General features: G+C 32.0%; 2 protein-coding genes across 2 annotated transcripts; one reads left to right on the forward strand and one right to left on the reverse strand.

The window, feature by feature from the left end:
* Positions 1 to 1,300: 1,300 nt before the first annotated feature.
* On the reverse strand, positions 1,301 to 12,630 carry LOC129913948 (activating signal cointegrator 1 complex subunit 3). Its single transcript, XM_055992952.1, has 6 exons — positions 12,442 to 12,630; positions 6,979 to 12,375; positions 2,336 to 2,504; positions 1,984 to 2,271; positions 1,723 to 1,848; positions 1,301 to 1,659 (listed from the first exon to the last, which is right to left on the reverse strand). Exons 1-6 carry the CDS (start codon positions 12,558 to 12,560, stop codon positions 1,369 to 1,371), a joined length of 6,390 nt encoding a protein of 2,129 aa, XP_055848927.1. The 5' UTR covers positions 12,561 to 12,630; the 3' UTR covers positions 1,301 to 1,368.
* Positions 12,631 to 15,355: 2,725 nt separating this feature from the next.
* LOC129916023 (protein Tube) lies at positions 15,356 to 21,513 on the forward strand. The gene is made up of 2 exons (XM_055995784.1): positions 15,356 to 15,914; positions 20,559 to 21,513. The coding sequence occupies exons 1-2, from the start codon at positions 15,569 to 15,571 to the stop codon at positions 21,383 to 21,385; spliced, it is 1,173 nt and encodes a 390-aa protein (XP_055851759.1). The 5' UTR covers positions 15,356 to 15,568; the 3' UTR covers positions 21,386 to 21,513.
* The last annotated feature ends 749 nt before the right edge of the window (positions 21,514 to 22,262 follow it).

Genomic DNA, 22,262 nt, shown 5'->3' on the forward strand with positions numbered 1-22,262 from the left:
GGTACATATTGGTTTTATGTCGATCATTTAATCAAAACCAACATTACGATGATGGAGAAGTTCAACAAAGTGGTTTTTGTCATGCCGGCCGTCCGTTCGTCGGTCTTTGAGTCCATCTTTACATCGAGCTACGGCCTGAACAGATAGATGAATTTGTTTGAAACAAGGTACAGATGATTTTCGCTTGATTTCCTAGACCATTTTTATAATATCTCCTTTTTAACGGACATAAACGTAAGTTTTCGAGTTATTACAATTTTCTTAAAAACGACTCTAACGATTTAAATTAAAAATCCTTGGTATAGGTATATGTATACCTTTATAATGAAAGCGCGTTTTAAGTTTTCTTCAAAAAATTCGGGAAACGGAGATATGGCGTTGCCGTTCTTTGCAAAAATTGACATATTTTTTATATAATCTCGTAAATTTCGTCAGAGTAAACTAATTTTTTTTTAGAAAGATATTTCTTATAACTTCAAATGAATCAATTTAAAAAAAAAAATTAGTTTGAAAAAATTCCTTCCTTTTTACCGACTTCCAAAAAGGAGGAGGTATTCAATTCGTCTGTATTTTTTTTTTTTTTTTTTTTTTTTTTTTTTTTTATGTTTGTTACCGCATAACTTTGGACTGAGTGAACCAATTTTGATAATTCTTTTTGTATTGGAAAGCTGGTGGCTGCAGTGTGGTCCCATTTCAATTTCGTTCATTTTTAGCCATAAGAACTATTTTAAAAACCATAAAACCCATTGATCCATGGAAGTCGGTTTTGTTTTTTTGCTAAAAATGATTATTTTTCATATTTTTCTTTGAACTACAAGAGCAAGTACGTGTGTTCCAGTCATGAATTTTATTTATTTATTTATTTTTGTTTTTAAGCAATAGTCGTGACATAAAGCCATTATTTATTGCGATAATCGATCTATGTATGAAAGTTTTTTTCTCATTTGAAATACATTTTGAAAACTTTGAAACTGTTTTTTTTTCTCAAGGGTAATCACAATTTACACATTGCCATGGGGAAAAGCTTCCATGATAACTTTTCGGGATTTGTTATATTATAATAAATTTCTTATTATGATGGGAAGGTTGATAATGCGGAGTTCAGAGAAGTGCTAAGAACTGGTACACCGTAGACGATGTATCATTTTGAAAAACTCTGAAAATGCACAAATTCCAATAATTCAATTTTTTTATTAATTTCATCGATGATCGTTCATTATAGAATCATGGACTGCCACTGCTATCCACAGCTATAGCATAAAAAATCTTTTATCATTCTAAATAAATAAAACACGAGATATTACATATTCTATTGCATTTTTTTAATTCAAGTTATTTATTTGGATTATTTACAAAAAAAAATAAATATTACACAATATTAAGCTTGATGTCGAATTGTTGATCTAAACCCAAATAGCAATCCGACATTACATACAAAGTAAGGATTAATTTTCCCTTGCTTGGTGGCACTTGGAAAAATAAACGATGTATTGCAGAACCACGTCCAACAGCCACACGCTTCATAGCCAAAAGTTCATTATTTTGTTGTGAACCAAGCGTAAGAAACCATCCTTCATGCTTTGGTTTAGGATATTTAGGGCAATACACATTCGTATTGTTATTCGAACCTCTAACTAAACGAGCACATATAACATACGTCTATTAAAGAGAAAAGTAGGGAATATTGAAAATTATGGTTAATTTTATTTGATAAATATATACCTCATTTGCACTTATATCAAGCCATTCATTTTTTTCTGGATTGATTGTTTGGATGGAATTTTCTTCGTCATCAGAACTTTGTTGTAATTGAAGTTCAACAAACAACTCAGGGAAATTTTGAATGATCTATAAAAATTTCAAGATATTTTTATTAGAACAGTTAAATATCAAATGTAAACAACATTAACATTAGATTTTTTCGATGTTCGCACAAAACTTGCACTTTCATTTTTACCCCTTTAAAAATCCAAACTATCTCACCTGATAAATATTCTCAATCTCAGGTTCATCAAAATTTTCCCTTAGAGGAGCTAAACGTTCGTAGTTATTTTTACTAACTTCTTTTAAAACTGGTAAACTCAATTTGTCAGGCTGGAATGGACTGGTATCTATTTTATAGAAGCAATCGATGTTGCTGTCCGTGACGTTTGGTAAGATTAAAAACACTGGCTCATCGTACCATCTAGCTTGTATTATGCACTGGTATAAAATTTGCAGTCTTAAAGTTACTGTTAGCCATCCGCGTTCGGCAGTATAATCCATCATAGCCTTTAAAAAAAATAATATACATAGATATATTTTCCACTATGCAAATACAAATCTATTTAGTTACCTGCAGAACACGTGACGCCTGATCTAATACAGATTTAGTATCTGTTAAGTAATCCGAATTGGGTAAAGGCAAACGCATCAGATAAGCTTGTAGCAAAAGAAACGTTTTTGTGTATGGTGAATCGTAGCTTGGTGAATTTGGCTTGTATCGACAAAGCTTTGCTAGTTCTCTGGTTTGGAGATTATAATGAGTTTATTAATTTAAAAGTTAATTTTAATTTTAAAAAATTAATATTAAATGACCAAGATCATGTGAAAGAGAATATTTGCAGGGCTTAATAACCTAGCAAAAATATATAGTATAATTTACATTTACTTAAATAATATGACAAAGAATTTGAAAAACATACTCCAAAGTAAGTTCTTGGCGTAAAAAATTTAACATATCGTTGGAAACTTTGAACCCTCTGCTGTTTTAATATACTACACTTCATTGCAACTATATTTCTGGGTAACTAATAAATAAAAAAATACGTATACACCACAGTGTACGTTTTTAAAACTCGTATTCACTTTATTTATTAAGCTTTTTAAAAATGTATCTTTGTATTTGTAAAATATACGTTCAGGGTGTTGTCACAGTCACAAAACAACTTGTTTTTACATAGTGATGTTATAAGCAGGTAATTTTATTGTATTCGCTCCGTGTTCGAGTTACATAATGCAAGTTTCACAGCTGAAACGGACCAAATAAAAAAAAATCCAAATTTAGTGCCACAATCTGCATGCGCTAAAAGGTGCATTGTACACGACTTTGAGGAGCTCTTCTTTAGAAACCACAGAATTTTTTTTCTCACCATTTTAATAAACACCCAAATTATAGAGTATTCTGAACGCCTCATATAGAGTTGACGCTTAAAATGTTATTATTTAAATCTTCAATTTTGATACAATAACACAAAAATAGTGGAAATTTTACAAATAGAACCGATTTTAGCTTTTTTTTCAGAAAGTAAGATGAGGAAAAAAGTAGACGGCGGTAGTGGATACTTCTGGTAATTTTTACTTGCGATATAGGTACTATAGGGCAAGTTTAGGATTCGTAAAAAAAATCGAACTCGAGATAACAATTTTACATGACATTACGATGATGGAGAATGCCAAAAAAGTGGGTCCGGCAATTCTGTCTGTCTGTCTGTCTGTCTGTCTGTCTGTCTGTCTGTCTGTCTGTCTGTCTGTCTGTCTGTCTGTCTGTCTGTCTGTCTGTCTGTCTGTCTGTCTGTCTGTCTGTCTGTCTGTCTGTCTGTGTGTCTGTCTCTATCTGGAGCTGCAGCCTAAACGAGTGAAGTGATTTTCTTCAAACTTTGTAGTTAGCAGTTTTTGGTGATTCCCTAGATGGGAAATTGAAATTTTTTTTTATGACCAAAACTAACGGTACCTGCCATATAATGGAAATAGAAAAGTAAATTTTTTTCAAAAACGGCTCTAACGATTTTGATTAAAATTTTTGTGTGTAGTACTACACATAAGAGCCAACTTTTGAAATAAAAAAAATATTTTTTGTACCGTTATTAACGGTACCTGTCATAGAACGGTTTTTTTCGTTTCTGAATATCTCGTACAAAATTAACCCGATTTAAATGAAAATTTTTATACAAAAGTGTGTAAGTAAAGATAATATTAAAATTTAGAAAATGTTCAAAAAACGCATTTTTGGTTTTTTAAAAAATATTTCAAAATTTTTTTTTGAAAAATCAATTTTTTGAAAACGGATCAATGAAAAATTTTGAAATTTAGTTTATATGTGTAAATTAATTATTTCTTCAAAATGGCATACCTACCAACTTTTTTTTTGAAAAATGTTAAAAAATTTTTATATATAAAAAATTATTTCTTTAAAAAACAGCTCCTACAATTTTCGAAAATTTTTTTCTAAAAATATCTTTTTATACAAGAAATAAAATGGCATATTTGTTTTTTTTTTTAAGATAATTTAAAACGGAGTTTAATTAATTATAAAAACAGATTTAATTTTTTTATAGGTAGGGGAGAGGTGCGGACAGTGAGACACCCTTTTTTTAAATTGGTATATCTTAGAATGTTTTCAAGATAGCTTAACGAAACTTTGAAGACAGTTTAAGACATATTTTATCTTAATGTTGCAAAAAAACTTGTAGTTAAAGAATGAATGAGAGCATCACATTGGACTAAAATGTAGAAAAAGTCAAAACGTCTCACTGTTTGCAAGGGGTGCGATCAGTGAGACATTCTTAGGTGAAAAAAATTAACGAAAACGTCAAATAATTAGGTAATTGACAAGTATATAATTAATTAATTTATGTTACTTTAACCCATTTTTTCAAAAAAAAAATAACAAAAAGCCAAAAAAAAACGAAAGAAAAAAACTACGACATCATATTGAAGTCATGCTAAAATAATAGATTTTTTTTTTTAATTTATGTCTCACTGTTTGCTTTTTAAAAAATCTATGTCTCACTGTTTGCTTTTACATAATGTCTCACTGTTTACTTTTTGTCATTTTTCGGAAAATTATAAAATTACAAAAAATGAGAAGGAATTCTTATTACATGATATTTTTTTATGAAAGAACATACAAATATAATATATATTTAAAAAAAGTTCTGTCCACTAACCAGATTTTTTTGTGTTATACACTCTTTTTATAACACTCCAAAAACTACTTTCACCTGATTTTGTGTGATATTTTACGGTGTAGGAAAATGGACAGCTTTAATTTAGTCGGGACAAAATTAAAAGACGCAGACGTGGAAATAAACGTTTTGACCCAAACTAGCGTTACTGTGCTTATTTTCAGAAAAGAGAAAAATGGATTGTCTCACTGTTTGCACTGTCTCACTGTTCGCACCTTTCCCCTACTAGGTACTTATGAAATTTCTTCAAAATATCAAATTTCTTGAATAAAGTTTTAACATTATAGTTACTTTAAGCATAAGAGCAAGTACGTGCGACCCCAGTCGTGCAATTTATTTTTTTGTATTTTCAAAGCCATCAACGCCTTTAACTATGAATTTTTGCTCTAAGCATTAAGAGTGCTAAATTGGAAAAATGAGTCCATTGAGTATTATCAAATCAAATGCACGACTGGGTCGTAATGTAAATATTCATTAGAATAATTTTAACTTTTTTTAGTACTAATTTTATAAGAACCTTTAGAAATATATAAACAACATTTCTTTTTAATTTAAAGTTTTGGAGGAGTTCATAAAAATTTTCAAACATTTTCTAAAAACAAATTAGGTATTCCATTTTTATATAAGTATTAATCTACAGCTAAACACAAAATTTCAATAATATTATAGACTTGTTTAGAAAATATTGATTTTTCAAAAAAAAAAAAAATTTAGTCCGAAAATGTTTTTTTATTAATTTTTCTCAACTTCGAAAATAAGGATATTATAATGTTTTCCAAAACAAAATTTCGTTGAAACTGGTTTAATTTTTTACGCGAAATTTAGACATAAAAAAAAAACGATACTTTGGCAGGTACCGTTAATAACGGTCCAAGAAATATTTGTTTCAAATCAAAAGTGGGCCTTAATTGCAACATTATTTGGCATTCTCCATCATCGTAATATCATGCCTCATTGTTATCTGCAGATGGAATATCGAATATTTAAATATTTAAATTCAACGATTTAACTTTGCTAAAAAATGCAAGTATTATTTTAATATTTGGTGAAAATATTTTCTTTTAAATACCGATTTTTACTAATACTAGAACACGCAAGTTTTTTCAAGATTTTTTGGCAATGCTATCCGTATACTCAGTTGGAGTTTACATGCATGGCAAAAACAACCCGCAGCTGCCGATAAGAAAAAAAGCTAAATCAAGCTAAAGAATAGAATTTGTACATGGTTTCTTTTTTTATTTATTTTGGTACTATTAAAGAGGTGAAGTTCTAAAATAAAATTTGGAAAAAATCTCTTTGTATTAAAAAACAGTGCTATGTGAATGAATAATTTCTCCAAAATAACAGACCAATATATTTTTTAAACATATTTTTGTTTTCCTTCTAAAAGAACTTAGGTTTTTGCATTTTTTTAATGCTTCTGAATATGAGAAATCAATTTGCATACTTTGTTTGGAGCTAAATTTCATTTAAGATGTTGTTTTTTTTTTATCTGCATACATTTACCAAATTTTTATATAAAAAGTCTTTAAAACATTTCCCACTTCATTAATGGAAAAACAATCGGCTGCAAGTCGACTGCAGATGGAATTTTTGGCAGTTTGGAAATAGGAAAAATGACAAAACATATATTCTTACATTTTGTGCTCACAAAATGTAAATTTTGTTGGAAACTCATGTTTACAATCTTTTTCAAAGTCGTCTAGAAAAACGTCTATTTAAAATAATAGGCACATTTTAAATGCAGCATTGTGAATACACAAAATAAAGATCTATATCAAAATAGCTGAAAATGTTTCTTACCATACCACGAAAATAGCAGAATAGGAATGTTAATTTTTTTACATAAACAAACAAAAACAAAATAAAATGAAACCTATCTTAAGTGTTACAATCTATACAACTGATCTAGACGTTAGTCAAATCTAATACATAATAATAATTATCAACATGATCAAGGTTAAATGCTTCATCAAATATAATTAATAAATTACAACTAAAATTATCTAATATTTGTTCTTTTTTAACTTACTCATTGAGACCATCCTCATTGTGTCGCACAGGTTGTTGATCAAATTCATATGAATCCGCTAAAGCAATCATCAAATCTCTTATACTCATATCAAATGTTATATCATCTAGAAAATGTTTAACCGTATGATGAGAAAGATAATAAAACGATGATATTCTGCCCAAAAATGTTGGTATAAGTTGATTTTTCGATATCGATATACAAGCAGCAACTTCTAGCTCATTCAAACATTTCTCAATCAGTGTCGACAAGAATATATTCATTTGTTGAGGTTCAACACTTTCCAAATTATAATAAGTTGGATTTTGTAAAATTCTTCTAAAAAAATATGTCCATGTAATATATTCAACAGCAGATTCTTTTGTTGATACCGTTCCAGATACAATTTCAGCATTAATATGATCTGGTAATACATTCAAAAGACTCGATTCCACCGGGAATGGATCGTATAGAAACTTTTTATAGAAATTCTTTTTAACATCATGAACGAAAACAACTGCAACACCTTCATTATCAAATTGTGGTCGTCCAGCTCGTCCCATCATTTGCAATACATCAGTGATTGGCATGTCAACATATTTTTTAGTCTTACTATCAAAGAACTCAGTTCCTTTTATTACAACCAAATGTGCAGGTAAATTAACACCCCAAGCCAAAGTAGCCGTTGCAACAAGAATTTGAATTTTTCGATTGAGAAACAAATCTTCTACAATTTTTCGATCATTTTCCGATAGACCAGCATGATGAAGACCTATTCCAAATGCAAGACAGAATTTTAAATTGGAATCTTTGATGTTGTAGAGAATTTCTTGAATTTCTGTATCCGACACATGAAGAAATTGCTTAGGCGTATCATCACCAGCTACATAAGTAATTAGATCTAAGGCAGTCAATCTTGTTTGTCTTCTTGATGAAACAAAAATAATAGCCGGTGTTGATGGTGAGTACGTTCGTATTGCCTGATATGCTGGCCGATTCATAGTTGCCATTCGGGGGCAATAATGTTTCCCAGAGAAACCATTTATATGTACCGACAATGGAACAGGTCTAACCGAAGGTTTGAAATTATACAAACCAGTTTTCTGTATACCTAACCATCCAGCAAGATCTTGAGCGTTGGCCAAAGCAGTTGAAAGTCCAATTATTCGAATTGCTTTTTTTGTATTCGATGTTATGAAATTTGTACGAGAAACTATGACTTCGATAACAGGCCCACGATCTTCACCAAGCAAATGAATTTCATCGATAACTATTAGAACGACGTCCTTTACATAATCTCTGGTCTGCCACGATCGACTGATACTATCCCATTTCTCCGGAGTTGTCACAATAACTTGACTCCTTTGAATAGCTTGAATATCTGGCGATGTATCACCAGTTAATTCAACAACATTCTTCCTCAACTTCTTTTCAAATCTTATCTTCCAATCATTTATTCTTTCTTTAACCAGCGCTTTTAGAGGAGCGATATAAACAACTTTAGCCCTCTTGTCCTTTTCAAATGCCCTAAAGATTGCAATTTCCGCAACAATAGTCTTCCCCGAACCAGTCGGTGCTCCAAGCAAAATATTATTATCAGTATGATAGAGATTATGAAATATTTGTGTTTGAATTGGATTGAAATGTGTAAACGAATATAGTGATTCATATTGACGATTCTTTAAGGCACTCACTGCTAATGGTTGCAATGGCAGTAATTCTGTTAATGGTGGACTATGTTCGGGTAAAATTAAATGCTTAAAGCTAAGTGGATAGACAGTTTTGCTACCCAACCAAGTTTCACTTGTTATTCGTACAAAATACTGTGATGGCAATGGTTCTCGCAATGGAATTGTCATTGCAATACTTTGCTTTTGTCCAGTTATAACAGTTTTTCTCAGAATTTGAACAAATTCTGAATGATATATATAATTTGTTTCTGGGTCTTCAATCCAAAGCCAAAAATTCTCACTCGTTTTACCATGAACTCGATCATTCCAAGTGAAACTAGCCCAAATATCGATTTTAATTCGTAACACAGTTCGTGTTATTGGCTGAAGAGAAACATCCATTTCTAGAATAGGAAATTCATTGGCACATTGCAATACCAATGAAGCATGTCTCTGATTACGAATGATATCTTTTGTTTCGTTAAAATTCATTTCCTTCAAAGTATACAAACTTAAACCACGACTTTCGACTTTTTCAATAATTTCATGAGGTAAGCAAGTAAATTGACGAAGAGGCGTTTCAGTATTCCATATTTGTTTCTCAAACATCTGACTGATTTGTAACATTCTTCCAGCTAATATTGCATTATTATTCCGCAAAACAATGGTGAATATAGCTCGAGCTATTCTCACAACATTTTGAACGATATACGACATATCCGAGACAAGTGAAAACGATTTAATATAACCTCTCGATAAATAAGTTTGCAGAAGAATATTTACTTTTCCTGGAACATCATCAGATCCACCATGTCCTGGAAGCTTACAAGCATAATGTCTCAATTCATCAAGTTCTTCCAATTCATCATCTCTAACTTTCAATTGTTGGAATTCTTGAGCTTGTGAAATCATATTAAATATATCAGCTTCAGTCATAAAAGGTTTCAGCAATTCATTGAAAATCTCGACTGTGTCATATTTTATATAGAAATGCGATGCAGTACGTCCCAATTCCGTAATACTCAAATCATCTGTTCGACTATTATAACGAATCATCTTAGCTTTATCCAAACTCATTGCAGCTGTCGTAATCAACATCCTCCGTTTACTCTCTAGCAGAGGATCCTTTTGAATTTCACTGTATTCAATTCCATAACAATGTGGATTAATCCTCATTCGAACAAAGAGATAAGTATAACTAAGCCATTCAACAGCTTCATCAATATTTGTTACAGTTCCTGATGCTACCTCCGCATTGAGATTATCAGCAAGACATTGTATGAAATTAGACTCAATCGGAAACTGATTGGTTAGAAGGGAAAGATAATGATTAAGTTTGTCGTGAGTGGTAATGATTGTACCAATTCCACTGGTGTTATACTGCGGTCTACCAGCTCTTCCAAAAATTTGCAATACATCTAAAATTCCAAGATCCACAAACGATCCATGTTTAGAATCATATATATCAGTTCCTTTTATAATGACAGCATGTGCAGGTAAATTAACACCCCAGGCAAGTGTTGCCGTACAAATTAAGACCTTTATATAACCCTCGGCAAAATATTTCTCCACCAATCGCCTGTCTGTCCTAAGCATACCAGCATGATGAATACCAATTCCACATTGGAACAATTCAACAAGTTGTTTATTTTTACTTCTCGTTATACTCCGAACGGCCAGCTTCCAACCTGCTGAATTCTGGGGTAAAAACAATGAACTATGGTTTTTCTGTCCAGAAACTTCTCTCAACATTGTAGCAGTTCTAACAGTTGCATTACGAGCATGTACAAAAACCATAACTTGATGATCTTTTTGAACCATTTCGAGGCATTTATTGTAACAAACATCATCTATATCTGCCAACTGTTGCATTGGCTTAACAGCCTTGACACCAACAAAATTTGTATCCAAAGGCACAGGTCGGAATCGACTATCAAAATAGAATAGTCCCTTCATTGGATTAACACGAAGGAAATGAGCAACATCAATATAATTGGGCAGAGTGGCAGACAAGCCAACTATACGAATCATAGTTTGTGATGATTCTACTAATCTCAATGTCCGCGCGACTAAAGCTTCTACAACCGGTCCACGTTCTCCATGCAACAAATGTACTTCATCAATGATCAACAGCTTTACAAGACTGATAATTGCCACATCACCAACTCCCTTACGAGTTACCACATCCCATTTCTCTGGAGTTGTGACAAGTATATGCGTCTGTTGCATTTCTGTCTTGGTCAATTGCATATCACCTGTCAACTCTCGAACATTTATATGCAATGGTTTCAAACGTTCTTGAAAATTATCAACCATCTCCGATGCCAATGCCTTCATCGGAGCAATATAGACAATTTTAAATGCATCCCGATTGATAACTCCATTTTCTAAATGAGATCGAATTGTAGCAACAATTGTCAACATTGCCACATTCGTTTTACCAGCTCCAGTTGGAGCACATATCAACATGTTATTATTTGAGTAATATGCAGTGGAGAATACCACCGATTGAATACGATTAAGTTCTTCAATATTACGAAATGCTAACTGACCAATGTCATCTAAATCTTTGATTTTTACTCTATTTTGGCCAACTGTGAGGGATTCCAATGCTGTCGCAGGAATTTTAACTTCTTCATATTGTTTTGTATCGATTCTCTGAGCCGATTCAGAGAGGGCTATCTTACTGCCTCCAATAAAAGCAGCACTTTGTTTAAGTAGCAATTGACTATCAAAGACATAGGGATAATTTGGAATGGCTGGAGTTTCATAGTTAAATAGTTTTTTAGTCGTACTTAAGACAGGTTGTTTTTTAACAGATTCCAACATTTTTTGTTGCTGTTGGAGACGAAGTTGTATGGGATTTATTGTTGTGCTCAGAGACATTGTGGAACGATCATCAGATTTAAGAACTCGATTGAGTTTCTTTTCATCTCGACGAGTTTGTCGGGAAATATCTCTTTCAAGAGCTGATTGGACAACGACTGATGATGCAACAGTTGGTCGCATTTCAGTCGATCGAGAAGTGGGAATATCTTTTCTTTTAGGACGTTTTTCAACGCCGCCACTGTTACCAATCCCAGAATCAAGTTTTTCCAAGACTTTTTCACGATTTGCAAGAATTTTCAATGAAAGGTCGAAATTCTCAAAGCCAATTAGTTCGCAAAGATCATTTTGTATACCATCGTTGTTTTCTTTAGATTTAAGTAAATGTAAGACTTTTTTACATAAAGTTTGATTCCCTATTTTGAAGAGTTGATCACTCAAATCGTCTTCTTCTTCAATTCGATAGGCCAAAGACAATTTGGATAGATTTTTCTTTTTCGCTTGATCGGGCGAAATATCTTGCAAACTGCCAACATTGTTATATTTGAAAGTTGGGAATTTAACAAGAATTTCAGAACCCCAATAGGTTTTTGGTAATTCTTTGCCATTTGATCGTTTTGAATGTCGTTCAATAACAATCCAATCATCATCATTTAAATGTTTACTTATTTCTTGGACTAATTGGAATATACGATTATTGGATTGATCAAGTAGTGAGCCAAAAAGTGTTTTGATTTCACTTAAATGACTTCGTTTAATTAGTTTTTGATCTTTGTATAAATTTAAGAAAATTAAACAAGCTCCATCAATTACCTGAGTATTTTCTTCACCAATTGATTCGGATATGACTTTTTTTAATTCTTTAAAAAGATTTTTTATGGTTGGTGATTTGGATTCGAGGAGGAGAGCTATTTCATCATTGCTGGAAAGAAAGAAAAGGAGAGTTTTTACAAATTTTGTTGAAATTGATATTAAATTGATAGTATACTTGAATAATGTTTTTCTTAATGATTCAATATATTTATTATTGATGGTATTTAAATCTCTTTTCTTTTCTAAATATGTATTCGTGCGTAAATTGGCAGAAAATTTTGGATATTCTTTCATTTTTGTAACAAAATTTTACTGCGGCCGAAAAATAACACAAATTTGACAAGAGTCGTGTTGTGTTGACTGGTCAAGTCAAGTGTCGAGCAGAGTCAAAGATAATACACAAAAGGATTAGTGACGTCTGTTGTCAAAAACAAAAAAAATGTACGAGTGATACCAAAAATAATTTTTCTATTTTATATATTTTTTTTATATATTTCATTCTGAAAAAAAAAATCAGTAGTATTTTCGTGACAAAAGGCTTTTTTTCTTTTTAGCCTGGTACGCTGTTCGCGCTAAATTTTAGCTTCCATAAAAATTATCGAAAAATTTAATAGGTGTGTTTTTTATTACAACCGGTCTTAACTGGACAAAAAAAACGCAGTCTGGGCTAAGCAATTTACATGTTAAATACAACAACACCTTAGCCCCTTGGGCTTAGTTGTTTAGCCCGGAGATTTCTCTGGGCTTAACTTTTTGAAGAGTTTTAAATCTGTGCTACCAAACTAATTTTTTCATAAATTGTTTAGAATTTGTTTAAAAACGTGAAAACTCACGTAGGTAGACTAAAAACTAATGGAATAATAGGTGTGTTTTTATTACCACCGTTCTTAACTGGATAAAAAAACGCAGTCGGGGCTATGCAATTTACATGTTAAATGCAACAACACTTAAGCCCCTTGGGCTTAGCTGTTAAGCCCGGAGAATTGTCTGGGCTTAACTTTTTCAACAGATTAAAATCTGTGCTACCAAATAAACTTGTTCGTAAATTGTTTAGAATTTGTTTAAAAACATCAAAACTGATGTTTGGAAGGACAATTATTATTTTAAATATTTATTTAATAGTTAGTTGAACTTTTTTTTTTTAAAAAACACACAAGAAACCCCAAAAGCGAAAAATATGACAACTTTATATTTTTTTGTGTCAGCTGATTTCGAAACATTTAGTATGCAGTGCTGCCAATTTTTCTCGCTAAGCCCCGAGGCGTTTTTTTTAACCAGTTAAGCCCGGTGGTAATAAAAAACACACCTAATATATATAATTTCAAATAAAAAGATAAAATTCATGATTTAAAATCAAATAAAAACCAGTTAAAAAAGAAATCTTATTTTTTTGTAGTTGTTTTTAATTTCGATAAGACATGTATTAAAGAACTATACAAGCTGTTCCGAAGCTATCTGTCAAATCTCAAAGCTTCGGTAGATCTTCGGTAAAGCTTCGTTTAAACTTCTTATAGAGGATAAAACTTGTATAACGTTCTCTTTTTTCCATGCCCAACAACCTTACTGAAGTTTAAAAGAAGCTGAAATGTAGCTTTTGTAATACCTTAACCGAAGCTGAAATGTTAGTTGGGTACCCAACTTAAAAGAAGCTGAAATGTAGCTTTTGTAATACCTTAACCGAAGCTGAAATGTTAGTTGGGTACCCAACTAACATTTCAGCTTCGGTTAAGGTACTACAAAAGCTACATTTCAGCTTCTTTTAAACTTTAGTAAAGTTGTTGGGCATGGAAAAAGGAGAACGTTATACAAATTTGACCCTCTATAAGGATCTTAAACGAAGCTTTACAGAAGCTCTACCGAAGCTTTGAGATTTGACAGATAGCTTCGGAAGAGCCTGTATATCTCTTTAATACATGTCTTATCGAAATTAAAAAAAGACTACTAAAACAAAAAAGAATTCTTTTTTAACTGGTTTTAAATCATGAATTTTAGCTTTTGATCTGATATTATATTTAACATTCCATTAGTTTTTAGTATATCTATTAATAATAATTTTAAAAGTATATAATTTTTTTACCACACCCAGGAATCGAACTTCGTATCTGCTTGGTGGTAGTCCATCACTCTACCCACTCGGCCATCCTAGTATATTCATTAATAAAATCAAAAACTTAATCAGTTCAAATAGCAAAAAAATGTCCGAGCTAAATTATTCAATGTCAAAACCAAAAAGTGTCCGAGCTAGATTATTTAATATCAAAACCAAAAATCAAATACAAAACTTGGTAATTTCTGTAAAGCTTTTATAAATTCATTAAACAGGCTTATAAGAAAAACAAGCTTTCTTCGTTTAAGTTTCTTTAAGAGTATTTAAACAACTTATTAGAAATTGTTAAACAAGTCCAATTTACAGAAGCTGTTGTGCTAGTTGGGTAGTGTCCCCGATTTACAAATAAAAAATAAGATTTTGCAGTTTTTCATTTTTTTTGCACCTATTTTGTTTTTTAAAGCCTAGTACGCTGCTGAAGCGAAAAGAAATTTTTAATACAAAATTTCAGTAACGAAATCCTGAACCGAAAATTTCGTTTTGCTTTTCGTTTTTCAGTACGCAGCTCTAGCAATAAATTGGAGAGTTTTCACTCATTATTGTCACTTACTTTTTACTTACGTGTGCATTTTTCTTGACTCCAAGAACAGTGTTGATGGTTTTATCACTTTTAATTCATTTATTTCTTGCTTTACAAATTATTTTCTGTTGATTTTTCTTGATTTTAAATTAACTTCGAATTTTTTTTATTTTGACTTTGACAGAATACTTGATGATATTTTTTCGTTAGCATTTTCGTTGTCGACATTGGAGACTTGAAAATTTTTCGTTTCGCATCAGCAGCGTACTAGGCTTAACCGGTTTGGCACTGACAACAAAAGTGGAAAATTCCGAGTTTCTTTGATTTTATTTATAACAATACCCCCAAAGAACTTGACTTCTGGCAGCACTTTTTAAAGGGTGTTGTTTTTAAATCAGCTGACTTCCAAATCTTGTGGATCGTATGTGGAACAAACCATATCTGTCATCAAAAGTCAAAAAATATCTCAAACTTGAAAAAAAAACATCAATTTTATAAAATTTTTAATTTCTGTCCATTTCCATTATCCTCCTCCCTAAAATTATTATTTAATTTCACTTGTCCTTTAAACAAAATATGTGCTCTATCAAATAAATGTTTACTTACCTAATATAAAATACAAATTTCCAAATTTTATAACCCAAACAAAAATCATTCACAAAAATAAAAAAAAAAATGTACACAAGAGAAAAAGAAATTCGCAAATTGCCATCAATTCAGCTATACGAGTTGGCGCAAATTCTAGATCTAAATGATTCATGGAAAAAACTTATGCGCATCATTCCAAAAAACCCATTCTCAAATTTACCCCAAGACATAACAACTTACAAATATAATTTAGATGATGAACGTTTGATTGAGAAAGCTACCAAGAATCAAAATCGTATGGGAGCAGAGATTCTATTCGTCGAATGGGGAACATCTGGAAGAAGACGTCCAACTTTAGGAGTGTTGCTAGAGTTGTTAGCTAGAGCGCAACTCTTTAGAGCAGCTGATCTAGTCGCAATTAAATACTTAAATGGTAAGATACATCTTTTTTGTGTTTTAAATTTCATGATCCTGAACTTTGCAGACAATTTTTCTGCTGAAGTTTGGACAGCCACCAAAACTCGTCCAATTTTAAATAAATTACACGGCAATCAATTACCAAAGAGGCTTGTGTCGTTCGCGAACGAACTAGTTCAATGCGCTAGTAGTCCAAATACTTAGTTTAATTTAGTTCACGATAAGCAAAGGAGAATTTGTTTTCGATCCATTGTATTGGGAATTTATCTCTAATGTCTAATGTAACCGAGGTAACCGATTTATATTTATAGACCAAGGAGGTCCATTTATAGCGATAACAAGCATGTAAGTCTGCCGGCTTGTATCAGTGCCAATTCTGAAAAAAAAGTGCAATAGCAGTGCAGTTTTTTTTTAATTATTGTGATACCAAACAAATTACTGTCTCTATTATAGCTCAACCATACGTGATAACAATAATATAATTTATGAAAGTTTAAACGAATCCATCTGCATCCATATGCATTTAAATTCTCGTGAATGTTCACATTTCTATTGCATTTTTCGGACAGAAGGTAAAGAGTAAACTCCCTCAGTACCGGTTTAAGTACTACCGGCGCCCCTGGGCAAGATTGCAATTGGCGCCTCTAAAAAAAAAAAAAAAATTCATTTTAAAACAATTTTTTAAAATCACGAAAAAAAACAATAGCAGATTATGTCTTACCTCTCATATACTTGTTAATGCATTTATGTAACAATGCGCAGTTTATTAAAGTACATATAAGATTGACAAGTTTACTTTTATCTCTGACTTTTTTGTTTAAACACATTTAAAGAGTAGGTACAGTTGGTTTTATTTGAACAATATTTTTTCAAAAACTTTTTCAACTAGGTACCTACATTAACGTCGTTTTTGATTGGAATCACTCAATGATTCACTCATTCTGAAATCCAATAAAAAAGTTTGAATCGCTTCCACCCAATTCTGAAATTTAATATCTGTATTGGTGAAAAATCAAATAAATTTTCTGAATGATTCTCTAAGCTTCGGGACGGCCAAATGACATACCTTTACAAGTATTAGGTTTGTTCGTTGTGAGCTCTAGGGCACTCTGGGTCGCTCCGAATTTTTCAACCAGAGTTATTTCGAGAGTGTTCGATGTTCGCTCTGTACGTACCCTGAACAACTCTGGGTATTTGTCAGAGCGGAGGAATTCAGAGTTATCAAAATGAAATCACCTGTTTAAGAAAAAAATTGTTTGGTGTGTGAAAAGTGATTTGTCGTTTGTGGATACAAAATTTGTGTGGTAAATATGAGATTTTTCACGAAATTCATGAAATACGAAACTAAATAAAGTAAAAATTATCAAAACAGAAATCAGCTGATGAAACTAAAACTCTAAGGGCCAGTTGTACAAATATTTAATCTGAGGTTCAGCAACTTTTATCTTCTGAATTCGGTGGTAAAATTGATTTTTAGCAATGGTTCTAGGTCCATATAGGTTAAAATAGCTAAATCCATCCTTGAACCAAAGTTGATCCGCAGCTAATCCACCGAAATCGGCGAGTTAAATTCGTGATCCGAGGCTGAACCACGTTTGTACAACTGGCACTAAGGTGTTCGATGTAAAATAAAAACCCGAGAAACTCTGATTTTTTTGACAGTTAATTGATATGACTCAGAGTGCCCTGGAGAGGGGAACAACGAACAGACCTACATATTTTTTTTTTATTCTCGCACACAAAAGTAGTTTTTATGAGAAATGGAGAAACTGTCAATTTTTGGCCTTTCTGGATTTTGGGTTTTCGGGATTTAGAGTTTTCTGGATTTTGGATTTCGGAATTCTGTCCGTCTCCCTTCTGTTTCTTTATTCATTATTAGAGTCTGGATATTCTCCATAAACCATTTTGTCTTGTCGGTCTATTCTTTTCCATATCCGGAAAAAATAAAGAAACACTCTCCATCTCCATATTACCACCTGTGATTTATATATAGGGGCGCCTTTGCAAAAATTAAACTGGTTGGAGTAATATTAAGATTACTTTAGTCTTTCAAAAGAAATTGGGGCACCTTGTTCTTCAAAGATTAACGAAGATTTTTGGACACCACTGTCCTTCCGGAAGCCAAACAAACTAACCAAAAATTGGGGGGCGCTTTCATTCTTCAAAAAGTTTAGGACAAAAAATACGAGCGCCGTTGAAAAAGTATAATAGAAAAAAAAATTGGGGCGACTTTGTGGAAGTGAAAATAAATAAAACATCGATTGGAAAGAGTTCGTCATTTATATAACTTTTGTAAAAGTTGGGGGCGCCCCTCAATTCTTACGCCACTGGGCGACGGCCCATGCTGCCCCCCCCTAAAACCGCCCCTGAACTCACTTAAACCAAATTTTTTGATTTCATTGAATGATAAACTGTTGTAGTGCCATACTTTCTTTTTTTTTTTGTTCCATAATCATTTAACAAACTGCAGTGTTATTGCACTTTTTCTCAAAATCGGCGCCGATATAAGCCGACAGACTTACAGGTTTGTTATTGCTATAAATGGACCTCCTTGCTCTATTTATATAAATCGATTACCTCTCGCTCAAGAAATCTGCTGCCGGCTGTTAGACTAATAGCTTTCAATCCCTTTCACATAACATCTCATAAAGTTCGATTTTCCTGCACATCTGGATTAGAAGAAGAATTTCTTAGACGCCTAGTTTTAAGAACAAAAGGGTTCAGAAACCAAAGTGCATATGAAATTTCATCCAAGTTTTTACGGAGCAAAAACAGTTTTTTCTGCTCTACCTCGAGATGTAGATGTAAAAGTGCCAGTGTCACTTGGTCGAGTATTAGCGATTCCACCACTACTATGATTTCTGAGCACAAATAAGTTCCTGTTAATATGTCTTTTTCTACAATATGTAAAACAACATTCATTACTTACTGAACTGTGAACTTGAAAAAAGTAAATAAGAATAAGTAAAATATTTGTTTTATGTTTTATTTGTTCTTTAATGATCTTTATTTTTGGATGCAATTAATGATACACTAACTCTGTTCTGTGATAATAAATTGTGATAATAGCTCTAAGTTTTTGTTGTAGTTTTTTGTTTAGTTTTTCATGTTAATTTATTAAATTCTTTATTTAAAATTTTTTAAATTCAAAAAATTTTTATAAAAAATTTGATTAAAATCGGCTTAGTCGTTTACGAGAAATTCATAAATAAAAAAAACCCTTTTATGACAGGTACCGTTAGTTTTGGTAAAAAAAATTTCAATTTTTCCTCCAGAGAATCACCCAAAAATATAACTGCCAAGTTTGAAGAAAATCGCTCCAGTAGTTTAGGCTCTAGTTCGAGGTATATACAGACAAATAGACAGAATTGCCGGACCCACTTTTTTGGCATTCTCCATCATCGTAATGTCATGTAAAATTGTTATCTCGAGTTCGATTTTTTTCCGAATCCTAAGCTTGCCCCATAGTAAGTAAGAAGCAGAACATAAACTGGTCAATTTTACGGAAAATAGATTTGGTTCATTATTATGTATTTACTTATTCATTATTCGTCATTACTTTGAGCACAAGTCACAGTTATAAATGAAATAAGCATCTTCTATTTGCTGTTTCGTGTTATTAAGGTGTAAGGCTGTTCAAATGGGTCCATTTTTTGCACGTAATACAGGGAACCCAATCTGTTTTCCTGTCGACTTCTGCTTGACCGCAAACTAGACATCATCCATGGACATTTAAAGATTTTTCAAGCATCAATTATCAAATTAATTTTATCGCCAACACCGTCCTTATATTTTTTGCAGTTTTTATCAAAAAACAATTTTTGATAAATTACATGGATCAGAAAAAATCTTATTGATTAGAGAAGAGTTCAATTTTTCACAGAAATCAGGATCGTAGTTAGCGCCTAAAACTTTTATGTATCTTTTTTTTAACCCTAAAATATTGCGCTGGAATAAGATTCCTGAAAAATCAATTCATATCCTTTGTTTGAAATATTTTCAAAAACAGACAATGTTGCTTTCTTTATTGGGCTTTTTTTCCAAATCCAAGCGCAACAAGCTCGTCTCAGTGATTGAATAAGTGTAAAGAAAAATGAAAACGCAACGCATTACACATACACACGAAAGCGCACAAAGAAATTTAAATAGGAAATTAAAAAGGCGTCTCATTTTGAAAATAATAAATTTTTTGATCATATCTTTCTTGTTAAGGTCAATAGAGATTTGTTACGACCAATCGATTACCGTATTTCTTTCCAGAATCGGTTTATAAATAAGCTTTTTGCGATTTTGGCCATAACTTTTTTGTTAAGACAAAAAATACAACAAAAAAAAAGTTAAAAAATACTGCCCCTCGGTTTTGATAAAACGAAGCGATCGCCATTTATTTTATGAAAATCGGTCCATTATTACAGTGGTGAAGTAAGTCCAAAATGTTTGTAGTTAATTTTTTAGTGTTTTTTGGCCATAACTTTTTTTAAGGCAAATAACAGAAACCGAAAAATATCGCCCCTAGATTTTGATAAAACAAAGTGGTAGCCGTTTAATTTTTAAATCCGACGAGCTTTGTGACTTTGGTGGCTGTCCAAACCTCAACAGACAAATTGCCTGCAAAGTTCAGCATTATTAAATTTCTTGAATCTTATTTTGTTTTGTACAGAACCACCTCCAGCTAGGCCTTCGCAAGGGCCTGCAGCCAAAATTGACATCTCTATTCCACTTGACTCAGAGATTGTTCATGAAATCGAAGATATGCTTGCGAATGGAGACCATCCTGGAACAGAAACACTCAATGATAATGCCAATCCTTCGAGATTGGCTGATAACAATATTGACTATTACGAAAAGTATACGCCAAACGAAAAACGTCTAAGCATTTCAACTCAGAGTAATGGAATTCATATACCCGGTCCGTCTGGTGTTGCCAACAACGGCGAAATTCGGCCGCAGAGCCAACATACGGATCTTATGAAATTTTCATCTTCATTGGCCAGTGTTACAGCCTCTCAAGTAGTCATTCCAATGCTTTCAGACCTTCTGCCCTCAACTTCTGCTCAATCCAACTCAAACAACAGCTCCGCCACAATTGCTGTAGATCAGCAAACGTCTGTAGATTTGCCAATCTTAAGCGCCCTCAATACTCAATCATCCCTTGGTGACATCATTCCAAATTTATCTGCTCTAAACGTCCATGATGTAGCTCATTTAGATAACGGTGATAAGTCTACCACCTTAAAACCACGCCTCGACGATTTGTCCCCATCGACACAATCATCAACTAGTATCAGTACTATTTCAAGTTCGCCTGATGACGATGATAATGACCTCTCAGCACCAAATCTGAGCATCCTGGACCAAAGAAGTTCAAATAATGATTCCAGTCTAACAAATGTGACTGCAACTAGTGAAGACAATAGCTTTGAAATGAGCTTGAATGAAGGATCGACATCTTATGATAATATTCCATGTCTAAGCGCCTTAAAGTAAAACGTGCAATTGATTTTAAAAAACAATGCGAAAGTAACCAAAACTACTGAGACTTTTTTTTTTAAATTCCTTGTAAAATTGTTAAAAATTTGTTAAATAAATTTATTATTTATATTTTTGTAAGAAAATATGGAATTTATGGAAAAATTGCTATTTATTGGAGATACAATTTAGAATTATTTTGTGGTAGGTACGTATTTCGGATGATAACAATAGAAACATAACCGCTGAATGAAGTTAGATATTATACAGAAAAAATAGATTTGTCCTAATTTATATACTCCAGTAATGAGAGAAAGATACGAATAAGAAAAAAATCATCCCATCCAAAAAGCAAATCAGGGTAGGTAAACTTTATAACAAGCGCAGGATAAAATCAGGTTAAGTTGAAAATCGAACTGTATCAAGTTTACCCTCATACCAATAGTGTAAAATATTACCTATTGGTATCTTAAAGTAGGAAAATATGTTTTCTTAAGAGTTCTTTATCAAATCGTATGAGTTCAAAAACTCTGTAAGGCTGATTGTGTGCAGTGTACCTATTTCTTTTTTGATTCCAATAGAAGATCTCAAAACAAAACAAAAATATAATGCACGACCGGGTCGCACGTACGTATGTTAAAATTTTTAAGACTCATTTATACCTACAAATTTGGTAAATTTATATGAAAAAAAAAACATAAAATACGTTCTTAAAATGAAAAAACAACTCTTAAAATGAAATCGAGCTAAAACAAAAGTATGCAGTTTAATTTCTTTTATAAAGAATTTAAAAATCGTTAATTTTTTTAAAATAATTTTTGAAAAAAATGTTTTTTTTTTTAAGTTGGTATGCCATTTAGTAGAAACTATTTACCAACATCTTGAGCCAAAATTT

The sequence above is a fragment of the Episyrphus balteatus genome, chromosome 3 (genome assembly GCF_945859705.1).
Source record: "Episyrphus balteatus chromosome 3, idEpiBalt1.1, whole genome shotgun sequence".
Taxonomy (NCBI): Eukaryota; Metazoa; Arthropoda; class Insecta; order Diptera; family Syrphidae; genus Episyrphus; species Episyrphus balteatus.